Below are 13,025 nucleotides of genomic sequence, written 5' to 3'. Positions count from 1 at the left end.
ACTCTTTTTGTAAGGGGAGAGGCTGGATGCAGGGATGTCAGCAAGGAGGTTGACACAGTAGTTGAAATGAAATTTGACTAGTGCTGGGTAGCAGTTTAGGTGTAGAGGAGGGGGCAGATTCTAGAGCTATTGAGCAGGTAGAACTACCAGGATTTAGTGACTGCCTGAATATGCAGGTTGAAGGACAGAGGTGAATCCAGGGTAATGCTGAGGTTGTGGACTTGTAAGACGAGGAGGATGTTATTGATATTTACATGGTTATTATTGGTCCACCAAAGAGCAGTGTCTTTTTGTCTCCAATAAGAACATGCAGACATTGTATCAGCTTGGTAGAATTAGATGGCAGTGTCCTGCCCGTCACTCTAGAGATTAATTGCAGTCAGTCAAACAATATTACTTAGTGAATGTTTGCTCTCTGAAAAGCACTGAACTAAGCAGACGAGAGTATAATAGGATTAATGGATATTATCTCTAGCTCAGGGAGTTTAAAATCTAGTAGAAGAGGCAAAAACTAAACTAAATTATGGATGGGGAAAGTAATAGAGTACCTAAGGTAAAATCAAGAAGGCCTCTAGGAGGAAAGGCCTTACAATCCTAGTAGATTGTAAGCTTCTTGAAGGCAGAGATCATATCTGCTAACTCTAACTGCAGTGTACTCTCTCTCAAGCACTTAATATAGTGTTCTGCACACAGTGATTGCTCTATAAATACCATTGATTGACTAACTGATAATAATAATAATGGTATTTGTTAAGCACTTTCTATGTGCCAAGCACTATTCTAAATGCTGGGGTAGATACAAGGTAATTGGGTTGTCCCACGTGAGGCTCACAGTATTAATCCCCATTTTACAGATGAGGCCTAGAGAAGTTAAGTGCCTTGCCCAAGGTCACACAGCTGACAAGTTGTGGATCTGGGATTAGAATCCACATCCTCTACCTCCCAAGCCACCTGGCTCTTTCCACTAAGCCGTGTTGCTTCCCAAGCTTCCCATTGCTTGATTAGCATGATTTCAGAAGGGCTTTGAAGCTACAGGGGACTGAGGCCAAGTGGATGTGAAGTGGGAGGGAGTCCCAGGTAAGAAGAAAAGTATAAATGAGGTATGGAGGTGGATGACAGATGGAAGAGAGGCAGAAGAGAAGTGGGATTGAGGCATCATCAGTAGTTTAGCTCTCATTCCAAATTAGCCATGACCTCTTAACTACTTAAGAGAAGCAGCATGGCTTAGTGGAAAGAGCATGGTCTTGGGAGTCAGAAGTCATGGGTTCTAATCCTGGCTCCACCACTTATCAGCTGTGTGACTTTGGGCACCCTTAACTTCTCTGTGCCCCAGTTACCTCGTCTGTAAAATGGGGATTAAGATTGTGAGCCCCATGTGGGACAACCTGATTGTCTTGTATCTACCCTAGCACTTAGAACAGTCCTCGGCACATAGTAGGTGCTTAACAAATACCAACATTATTGTTATTATTACTTGTTAATCCATCATTCATTCTGAGAATTTCTTTTTTCTTCCAAAACTCTCAGAAAAGAGAAAGGCGAATCTCCTGGATCAGCTCACCAATACCAGCGGAACCATCATTGGGGTGACGTCCTGCATTGTCATCATCCTTATCATTGTCTCAGTTATCGTCCAGATCAAACAGCCTCGGAAAAAATTTGTCCCGAGGAAACCCGACTTTGACCAGACGATGTTCCAAGAGGTGTTTGAGCCACCTCACTATGAGCTATGCACTCTAAGGGGGTCAGCTTCTGCAGCAGATTTTGCAGATGTTGCAGATGACTTTGAAAATTACCATAAACTACGGAGGTCGTCCTCAAAATGTATTCACGACCATCACTGTGGCTCACAGCTGTCCAACACTAAGGGCAGCCGGAGTAACCTCAGCACAAGAGATGCTTCTGTCTTGACCGAAATTCCAACCCAACCCACCAAGCCCCTCATCCAGCCCCCAAACAGGAGAAACATTTTGGTCATGAAACATAGCTATTCCCAGGACGCTGCTGACGCGGGTGAAGTGGATGAAATAGAAGAGGTACCAACCACAAGCCACAGGCTGTCCAGGCATGAGAAAGCTGTCCAGCGGTCAGTATCCATAGATTTTTGATGGCGAGTATGATGTGAGGACTTTATTGTCCCTGAATATCTTAGTTCCATGTATTTTTCTTACATTGCTAAATTGTTTTCTTTCTCTTAGAAGTTCCATTAATATTTTGATTTCCTCCCTCCCCTATTGTACAAGCTGACGTTGCTGGTAATAGGGGATGAGGGTGAATATTTTGGGTGTGAGTCATGTGTGGGTCACTCCTTCTTGTTTTTCCTGTGTGCAGAGCACTGCACTAAGGGCGGGAGAGAATACAGAGGTGGTCAGCACTCCAATATCCAGGGGTTCCCCGGGTTCTGAGTGACCCTATGAGCTACCTGTTGGTAATCTGATTCTGGTCCAAATCCTTGATGTTTTTCTGGGTCTCATGTACCCATGGCAGTGATGGTAGTGGTCACATCCCTGTTACCATGGTCACTATGGTGATTTCTCATGTGGACTCTATTGAAATGGCCAATCGGGAGCTAAGTCACTGGACAGCCCTTCTGCCCCAGGCCCTGGGGCGAGGTCAGTCAGTCAGTCAATTGCATTTATGGAGTGCTTACTGTGTGCAGAGCACTGCCCTAATCTCTTAGGAGAGTAAATTATAACAATAAACAGATACATTCTCTGCCCACAATCAGCTTACCATCTAGAGGGTAAGGCAGACATTAATATAAATAAATTACAGATAGGTGCATAAGTGCTGTGGGGCTGAAAGGGGGAGAAGAACAAAGGGAGAAAGTCAGAATGATGCAGAAGGATTGGAAGACAATGAAAAGAGGGCTTAATTACGGAAGGCCTCTTGGAGGAGACGTGCCTTCAATAAGGTTTGAAGGGAGGGAGAGTAATTGTCTGTTGGATATGAGGAGAGAGGGAGGGAGAGCCAAAGGCACAATGCGGGCGATAGGTCAGTGGCAAGATAGACGAGATCGACATACAGGGAAAAGGCAAGCACTAGAGGAGAGAAATGTGCTGGTTGGTAATAGTAGGTGAGTAAAGAGGTGAGCTGGGAGGGAGCAAGATGATTGAGTGCTTTAAAGGCAAAGAGGAGGAGTTTCTATTTGACACAGAGATGAATAGACAATCACTGGAGATTCTTGAGGACTAGGAAAACATGTCCTGGACATTTTTATCAAAAAATGATCCAGAAGACCACGACCCCAGGACTCTAGCCCATTTTCCAGAGCTGAGTCTTTGCAAGCCTGGAGTCAATCCCCAATCAATCAATGATAGTCATTGAGCATGTACTGTGTGCAGAGCATTGTACTAAGCACTTGGGAGACTACAGTACGACAGAGTTGGAGATACATTCCCTGACCACAGAGACTTCAGAGTCTAGAGGAAGAACCAATCCAGGAGAGTAAACTTTTGTGAGGGTGATGGAAGTTCTCAGACCACAGGCAGTCAGAGATTTCTGGAATCCAGTGGGATTTTGCAAGACAACAGATTTGGACCAGTCAAACTGAAGGTTGCTTTTCCACTGGTGAAGACTCATCTGCAGTAGTGAAGCAAACCGCAATGACAGCACCAGCTCTTGCGATAACTCTAGAAAACAGAATGGTGCTTAAACTACTAAAATCTCCACCCTGGCCCAGATTAAGCAGCGTGTGGAAGCAAGCATGGCTCGGTGGAAAGAGCCTGGGCTTTGGAGTCAGAGGTCAGGGGTTCAAATCTTGGCTCCGCCAATTGTCAGCTATGTGACTTTGGGCAAGTCACTTAACTTCTCTGTGCCTCAGTTACCTCACATGTAAAATGGGGATTAAGACTGTAAGCTCCCCGTGGGACAACCTGATCACCTTGTAACCTCCCCAGTGCTTAGAACAGTGCTTTGCACATAGTAAGCACTTAATAAATGCCATTATTATTATTATTATTATTAAATTCCTGACAATCATAGAGGCAGGATAACAAGATAGGCAAATACCTTGCATAGAGAATCAAAGGCCAGAACAGAAGAAATGTCCAGCCTGTACCCTCCCTGATTTAGATGACCAATGTCTAACCTGTCATTTAGACTCCCTACTGCCCCATTAGTTAAGGCTGAGCTATTTGGTTCATCCTGCTTTTCTAATGTGACCATTCATTCATTCATGCAGTTGTATTTATTGAGCACTTACTGTGTACAGCAGTTACTGTGTACAGAGCACTGTACTAAGCAGTTGGGAGTGTACAGTGTAACACTGAACGGACACATTCCCTGCCCACAATGAGCTTACAGGCTAGACGATGAGCTAACCAGACTCATTTCCCAGCTAGTGAGATCCTGGGGTCATACTATAATCATTGAAGGAGATCAGAGTCCCCTCCATACTGCAGCTGTGGACTAGCATTCATTCATTCATTCATTCAATCGCATTTATTGAGCGCTTACTGCGTGCAGAGCACTGTACTAAGTTCATTCAATCATATTTATTGAGCGCTTCCTGTGTGCAGAGCACTGTACTAAGCACTTAAATGCTTCGGAAGTGCAAGTCGGCAACATATAGACTGTCCCTACCCAACAACAGGTTCACAGTCTAGAAGGGGGAGAGCTCCCAGCAGACTTTATCACCCATTCTGGTTTAGGGGGAAGCAGGGTGATTCTCTCCAGGGGATTACCACCACAGGACCATTTTGCCGACTTGTACTTCCCAAGTGCTTAGTACAGTGCTCTGCACACAGTAAGCATTCAATAAATATGACTGAATGAAGGAACAAAGCCATTAAAGTCTCACCCACAGCCTCTTGGGTAAGGACCTTCTGGGTAAGGGAAATAGCTTGACCTAGTGAATAGGCACAGGCCTGGGAGTTAGAAGGACCTGGGTTCTAATCCTGGCTCCACCACTTTTCTGCTGTGTGACCTTGAGGAAGTCACTTCAGTTCTTTGTGCCTCAGTTACCTTATCTGTAAAATGGGGTTCAAGACCATGAGCTCCATGTGGGAGGGGACTGTATCCAACCATATTTACTTGTATTCACCACAGCATTTAATATAGTGCCTGGTACAACGTAAGTGATTTACAAAAGCCACAGTTATTATTATTATTATTGTTATTATTATTATTATTATGGACAGCTGCCATAGCTAGCCCCTGGAAAAGGGCCAGAAGGGCAACAGTCCTCATTGACCCATGCCAGCAGGACACTACTCTTGGCTAGGCCCATTAGCCTGAAGGATTTCAGTCGCCACCACTGGACTTTCAGGCTTATCAGGGCTACTATCACCCCCAGCTTCGGTGCCCATCCTGGCAAGCCACTAGGAACCACTGTGGAGGCGTTTAAGTAGCCATGAGCTGTGGTGACTGGCCTCAGCTGGCTTGTTCTTGGCTGCCCAGAGTCACTGCTGCTTAACTAACAATGATGGAGGATGGCAGTGCCAGCCAGGAAGGAGGCACCTTCTTGCTTGGGGGGCTTAAACTGCCTCTGGAGGACCTCTGGGCAGATCATCCCTATGGCACTGGAACCATGGGAGAGAAAAATGTTTGCCTCAGCTCAGGGCCTGGTGAAGATTAACTAAATGTTGGGAGAGGAAGCGGAGAAGGCAGAGTGGCAAGGGGAGTAATTCATTTAGCTCCTATCTTGTGAGGAGCACCATTCTAGGTGTTTGAGAGGGTATTGTTGAAGGTAAACACTTAGTGGGTAAGGACTCAAGTGCATGGGTAATGCAGTAGTGATCTGAAATTAGAGAAGCAGCATGGCTTAGTGGAAAGAGCACGGGCTTGGGAGTCAGAGGTCATGGGTTCTAATACCAGCTCCGTCAATTAACAGCTATGTGACTTTGGGCAAGTCACTTAATTTCTCTGTGCCTCAGTTACCTCATCTGTAAAATGGGGAGTAAGACTGTGAGCTCCTCCTGGGACAACCTGATTACCTTGTATCTCCCCCAGCGCTTAGAGCAGTGCTTAGAACATAGTAAGTGCTTCACATAATGCCATCATTATTATTATTAAATAGGATGGGGAGATAGGGGATTGGTCAGGAAATGCTTCTTGGAGGAGATTTTATTTCAGAAGGGCTTTGAAGTTGGGGAGGATGGTGTTCTGCCAGATGTGAAGGGAAAGGGAGCTCAATAAATGCTACTCCTCCTCCTTCTACTACTACCATTACTCTTGGACCAGAACCAGAACTAGGAGATTTTATTTCAGAAGGGCTTTGAAGTTGGGGAGGATGGTGTTCTGCCAGATGTGAAGGGAAAGGGAGCTCAATAAATGCTACTCCTCCTCCTTCTACTACTACCATTACTCTTGGACCAGAACCAGAACTAGGTAGCCAATAGTCCTGTACAGACAGCCATTCTGGAAATGTCCAAATGGTCTGTAACGGGAACAACACGACAAAGGCTGCTGCATATTGCAGTAAGTAACCTCTACCTCTTTTATTGGCCTTGGATACCTGGACAAAGCAATACACACACACACACACACACACACACACACACACACACACACACACACACACACACACACACACACGCACACACACACACACACACTTGACCTCAAGGTATTTGAAAGAACCAGTTTCTACTGTTTTGAATATCTGATTATTTCAGGTAGCTGGGCATGAAGGGACCTATGGTGCTCTTCTCTATTTCACTATTAAGTACAGAAGTGTGTGTGTGGGAAAAATCCCACACTGCATGCTGGGGTCAGGATTGGGACCCAGGCAACCATTAATTAATGAGTGGCATTTATTGAGTCCTTACTATGTGCAGAGCACTGCACTAAGTGCTTGGGAGAGATAGCAGACTTGTTTCCAGCCCTTAATGAGCTCCTTCATTGCCTTGCACTCCTGAACTCTGGAGGGACTTTGTTCATATCTTGCACTGGGCCTGATATCATCACTGCCTTCTGAAAATCAAGAGGAGCTCTAATTACAGGTAGCATTCAAATAAAGACAGGGCATCTCTGTATTTGAATATGATATAATACAGGGAAATTCAATCATTTCTCCTATAATATGGGAGATGCATTCCCAAAAACTCATACTCTAAGACTTGTGCCTTGACTGACACTGATAATGTGCAGAATCCTTTCTTCTGGCCCATCATCATGTTCTATCAGAGATGAATGTTGTGGGAAGAACAATTTTTAATGCCTCACTGTTCTCCCCAAAATATACTGTGAAAACAAACAATACAGAAGAACTGACTGTATTATCTTTAAAGCAGGAATTCACATTTTTGTGAACTATTACTTTGTATAAAATGAATGATGTAGCAAAATTTTGTACCATAGTCTGGGCCATTTTAAGAAAATTCATTTCCCTCCCAGTATCTGGAAAAATATTATGACTCTAAATGACCTCAAATTCCCTATGGAATTCTGAATATTTTCCTGAGAAAAAATATTGCAAAAGTAGTTTTGTCAGGGAGAGTAAGTTCGGTGGATTGTTGCTTGATTTTCAATTCAAAAGTCATTTTTGTCATTTGATATTCTGAAAATGGCTATGAATAATGAAAAGAAAACATTAGCAAAAAAGGAAAATTGGGTAGAAACCAGATATTTTAAATCCCAAATATTTGTCTTGCATGCATTTTGAGCTTTTGGGATTTCATTTTTCTTGATAATTCTCCTTTTTCTCTTTAAACATTTGTTTTAGTTAAGTATCCCAAATCTCTTCAGGTTTTAATGTTTTCTGCAAACCACTGTGTTTGAATAGTTTGCCCAGATTACCAGGTTTACTTTTAATTAAAAGTGTGGATGCATATGTTTCTTTTTCTTTTGTGCAAACATTTCTTTGTTGAATGAAATAGCCATAACATTCCAGGTTCTGCCTCATTGGGTCTCTAAGCAAACATGAATCTGAATACAACACCACTAGGGTCTAGAAGGAAAACTCAAGGTAAGCAAAAATACTTGGAGGCCAATGAAAATTTGTTGTGTTTGTTTCGTTTTATGTGCCTGGTAGTTCTTAAGGAATATGCTGGACATTTTGTCAGTTTGGACATTTGACTGTAGAGAGATTGTAAGTGCATTCATTCTCCGTTCACTTGATTATCCATGGGGCGGGGGAATGGATATTTGATGTTTTCAAGTAATCCAAAACCCTAATTTTATTCCATAACTTCCCATTTCCTTCTATCACCATATCTTTCCCAAGAACTATGATCAATGTACTAAATCTCACGGGTTTCATATTGCAATTGCACCCTTCGAAATGTCACTGGGAAGCACCTGAAGGGAAATCAGGTGTTTGAATAATCCACAGACCAGATTTCCAACCCATGAATAATCAAGAGTCAGTGCTTCATGATGGATAATAATTATTATTTTGTTTAAACACACACAAACCCTGCTAAACGTCCATATTGTTTTAAGATTAGTGTATCGCATGACTGTGATGTTTCATTTTTATTTTATGAAAATGAGATGCAGGATGAGAGATATAAAACCCAAAGACAAACCCCTAATGATAAAACTGCTTTTATGACACAGAAAATAACAATTTGTCATCCATTCGTTTTAATCATTAGGATTCTGAAAGGTCAGATTCTTAGGTTTTAGCGGTCTCATTTTAATATTTATTCTTTGCATAGCCAAGCCAATTGATTCATTATCAGTTCATTTCTTCGAATTCTCCGAAGCACCCACAGTATTTTGTGTTTATGTGATATATAGATATATTTGTATACTTTTTTCATGGGGAGAAACTATTTTCACTGTGCTTTATTTTCAGAGAAGAACTGTTTATACAAACATGGGGACTGTGAAAAAGAAAAATCTTTAGTGAATTGTGACCAGTGGACATGCAGTATTTCTAAATTCATTCCACTGCCTTTATTCAAACCTAAGAATTACAGACATGCATTGTTCCTTCTGCAAGACCCCTGCTGCACAAAGATGTTTCTTTTGTAATTTGGTTGCTGGCCACCAAGTGCTCCTTAGTTTTTAAATACATTTTTGAGATTTACTGGAAACTTGAAGAAGAAATTAGTTCCTGATTAAGACCATCACAGCTTCGTTTTGATTGTGACTTTTACTTTTCTTTCTCTGTTGTTCGTGTCTTTGTTACCCACTTGTTTATTGTGCGATATGTGAAAGAAACTTTTTTTCCATGAACTTTGTGTTACAAGTACGATATTTTCATCGTATAAACTGCTTGAAAATGATGCACTCTTGGGGGATTTTTGAACACGCTCCAATGAAATGTGAAAATATCGACCTTGGAGACATCTGCTAGAAGTTTTATGGACTCCAATCAACTCTTCCTGTAGTGTGGTAAAATGGAGATTGCCATAGGAAAATGATGGATTTTTTTTCCACTTATTGCAGTAATTTATTTTTGTTTGTTTTTTCACAAAGTAAGTCACCCAGTTTCAGGAACAATTTATTGAAATCAGGTATTTAACCATTACTAAGAACTTCCATAGAAACCTTTGTTTATTTGTTAAGCATTTAGCAATATGAATAACTGACAATTTGAGAAACTATGCTGCTGCATGTCTATGCTGGATACTTGAGTTGGCAAAGAGTCCTTTCATTAGAAACATTGTAAAAAGCATGCATTCATAAATACCCCTGTTACTGTTGCATTTATTTGCATCAAGTGCTTGCTACTTGTAACTTTTTATGAAAAGAGACGCAAAACTATGTATAATAATTTCCTATCCCAAGTTTAAGGAAAAATTTTATTTTACAAAGGATAAATTAATACAAAATGTTCCAGAGTAATTTTCACATTCTGGCTTTCAGATTTCTTCATAATGAGGTATCATAAATTTCCATAAATCTTTTATTTTAAAATTTTTCGTGAACATTCACGTGCTTTGACAACGAAGAGAAAAGAGATGCTCCACTCCAGATTGGAAAATCATTTATGTAAGTGTGGAATTGATCATTTAGTGGTTATTGCTTAGCTACACAGACGGGCTCTCACAAAAGGAGCAGCTGCAATGGATTGCTGAGGGTTTTAGATCAAAATGACACCCCAGATATCTCATTCACACCTTCATTTTTCAGTGCAGTTTGGACCGTTGGCCACACGAACCTAATTAGAAGCCCTTGCAATATCAGTCTCTGGATCCAGATTGCTGAGGAAAATGAAAATTAAAAAAACAGCACTTTTTTTAGCCAATTCAACTAGATTGTCAAAACCTATCTTTCATAATTGAATTATTTTTAAATCACCCTTCAAACTTTACAGCTTGAAAATACAGTTTGAATGGGACATAGACTTTGATTTTTTATTTGGATTTAATTCATAGTGAACACCTCTAAAATAAATTTTAAAAAAGCTAGTGCCAAAACTGAATCTGCCATTTTGAAAAAAATGCCAAATTCTTAAGAAAACATACCTTATCAACTGAAAGTGCTGATAGAAAGAGCAATTTTTGGACTTTCATCTTAATAATGACAAAGAAATTTCCTCTTTCATGTTATAGTGTATAATTTTATACTTTGCTATTTTGTAAATTCACTTTTTCTTAATTGGAATATTTAAAAAATATGTTTTCTGGCCCAACTTTCTAAATTAGTTATTTGCTAGTTTTGTTAAACCTTGTTTATAGTCCTAACCTTTTGGAGAAGAGAATTGTTATAATTTATTTTGCATTCCCCCGCCCATAAAATTCCCTTTTTTAACTGGATAAAAGGGCCAACTGATAGGTATTTAAGTTGTTTTTAAGGGTTTTTTTTTTTGAAACTTTCCTTTTGAAGAGATAATTTTTCCCTGTAAGTTTTGTTCCATCATGTCTATTAGACTTTCCAGGATTTGAATCAAATCCTTTTGATGTTGAGTTACCAACACCAATCAACTAGTGAACCAACGGTGGAGTGGAAGGTATGGGTGTAATGGCAGCTACAGGCTTTGCTCTGGGGCAGTGATACCAGGACCGGGCATGAAGATTTCTCGGTCTGTAGGATTTTTTTTTGTTTTGAGTAGTCTGCAGCCTGTCTCTTCATCCACTTCAGGAGATCCAATTCCAACTGTTACAGAGACTGCCCCCTGAGGGCTCTCACCCAAAAGGGGGTGAGAATCTGGACTAGCAAACTACTTGGGCAAGCAGAGGGAGAAGGCATCAAAAATGAAGTTACTGAAGGTCCTTTATCATCAATGTCAAATAAAGATGCTCATTTATTGATCAGTGCATTTACCCCCACATGTCAGCACACTTGATCCTTAACCATTTCTTCCAAAGTCAAATAATGATGTTCATTTATATCAATCAAGGAATCAATCAATGGAATTTATTGAGCATCTACAGTGTGCAGACTACTGTACTTCAAAGAGTGCACTACACCAGAGTTAGTAGACACATTCCCTGCCCTCAAGGAGCATAAAGCCTAGAGGGAGAGACAGACATTAAAATAAATCATGGGTATGCACTTAAGTGCTGCTGGGCTGAGGATGAGGAGAATATCAAGTACGTAAAGAGTACATAAATGCAAAGGTGACACAGAAGGGAGGAGTAGAAGAAATGTAGACCAATCTAAGTACCCACAGATCCCAGGAAATTTGATTTCTGGCCGATTCTCTGATTGGTCTCCTATTTGAACATCTTCCACTGGGCTATTGGGGATTCCTGGGTTTCCATTCATCCTGAGGTAACTGTGTCGAGCCCTCTTGTCCTTTCTGTTGCCTCTACTATAGGAGTGGAACCACCCTGCTGTGGGCAACTCTAGCCCAGTGAAAGAGCCACACCCCCAGTTTCATATCTGCCTGGGTAACAACACCCCTGCTGTCCACAACCAACTCTTTTGTTTATTCTTTGTCAATACTATTTGCTTTAGTGGTTACCGCATGACCTTAATGGTGGCTAAGTCTTGAAAGGGATGGCAGATTTTTTGAAATAACTTGTCATTGTAAATATTTGGACTGGATCCACACCTGAACAGGGCGAATGAATGCTCTACATCGAAGAAATGTTTGCAGGAAGAACCCTTTCAGAAAGAGGTAATAGTATGTTTTGGGATTTCCAACCCTGAGCCTTGTGTCACTCTCTGCGGTTCCCTGGGGATTGTCAGCGTGTCCCTAGTGTCTGAGCTGACTGGCAGTGGAACTGGGAGACAGCTCAGAATAGACAGTAGGCTTAGGCATAGTGAGACCATCCTAGGGAAAATCAACCAAAAGCCTCAGCCAGTCCTAACCGACTAATACAAACTCCTCCACACCATGTCCTCCATTTGCCAACTTGAAACCAGAGGGCAACTGTGATTAGTTAGGAAAGATGGATTAAAATTTTTCTTTTCAGTGAGAATTCATCTTGTGCAGGCGCCAGAATACATTGACCCATAAGAGATTTAAAAGGATGTTCAAAGAGTTCCCATCTCCACACAGAGCTCTTTCTCTGAACTGCAAACAATGTATCCACATGTGGAGGATTTGTCAGGGTAGAGGGAATTTGGGAAAGAGAAGTGTTAGAGGAAGTGCCATCTTGCTTTCCTTCCTACATCAACATTGTTTATCTCGCCATACACCTGGCCAACGAGTGATGTGCTGTTCTAGCAAACCTCAGTAGTGAACATCCTCAAGTCCTGCATTTAAAGGTGTGCAGTGCCATCTCCTGAATACCATCCTTAAATATGAACCACCTGAAAACAGCTAAAAGGAGGGGAAATGGAAAATTCAGGAGAAATCAGTATAAAATCTACTTAGATTATGAGCCCCACATGGGAGAAGCACTGTTTCTGCCTGGTCCAACTTGTTTCTACCCCATTCATTTATTCATTCATTCAATCATATTTAGTGAGCACTTACTGTGTGCAAAGTACTATAGTAAGCACTTGCACTATGCTAAGCATTTACCACAGCATGGTGTTTTTTACGGTATTTGTTAAGTGTCAGGCACTCTACTGAGCACTCAGGTAGATAAAAACTAATTAGGTCAGACACAGTCCCTGTCCCACATGGGACTCACAGTCTTAATCCCCATTTTACAGGTGAGGTAACTGAGGCACAGAGAAGTGAAATGACTTGCCAAAGGTCACACAACAGACACGTGTGTTTGGCACATAGTACG

The 13,025-nt window shown here is 41.4% G+C and overlaps 1 protein-coding gene across 5 annotated transcripts in view; it reads left to right on the top strand.

The window, feature by feature from the left end:
• Nucleotides 1–9,734, top strand: part of NETO1 (neuropilin and tolloid like 1) — a 160,231-nt gene extending 150,497 nt beyond the window's left edge. For 3 of the 5 annotated variants that reach the window (XM_038746527.1, XM_038746526.1, XM_038746523.1), the window contains 3 exons: nucleotides 1,528–2,086; nucleotides 7,835–7,909; nucleotides 9,109–9,734. In XM_038746527.1, coding sequence (XP_038602455.1) covers nucleotides 1,528–2,086; nucleotides 7,835–7,895 — 620 coding nt within the window. In that variant the 3' untranslated portion in view covers nucleotides 7,896–7,909; nucleotides 9,109–9,734. The other 2 variants (XM_038746525.1, XM_038746524.1) reach the window with 2 other exon arrangements.
• The last annotated feature ends 3,291 nt before the right edge of the window (nucleotides 9,735–13,025 follow it).

The sequence above is a fragment of the Tachyglossus aculeatus genome, chromosome 5 (assembly GCF_015852505.1).
Source record: "Tachyglossus aculeatus isolate mTacAcu1 chromosome 5, mTacAcu1.pri, whole genome shotgun sequence".
Lineage (NCBI taxonomy): Eukaryota > Metazoa > Chordata > Mammalia > Monotremata > Tachyglossidae > Tachyglossus > Tachyglossus aculeatus.
Note: the sequence above shows the minus strand (reverse complement) of the source record. Positions and strands in the feature narration are given on the sequence as shown.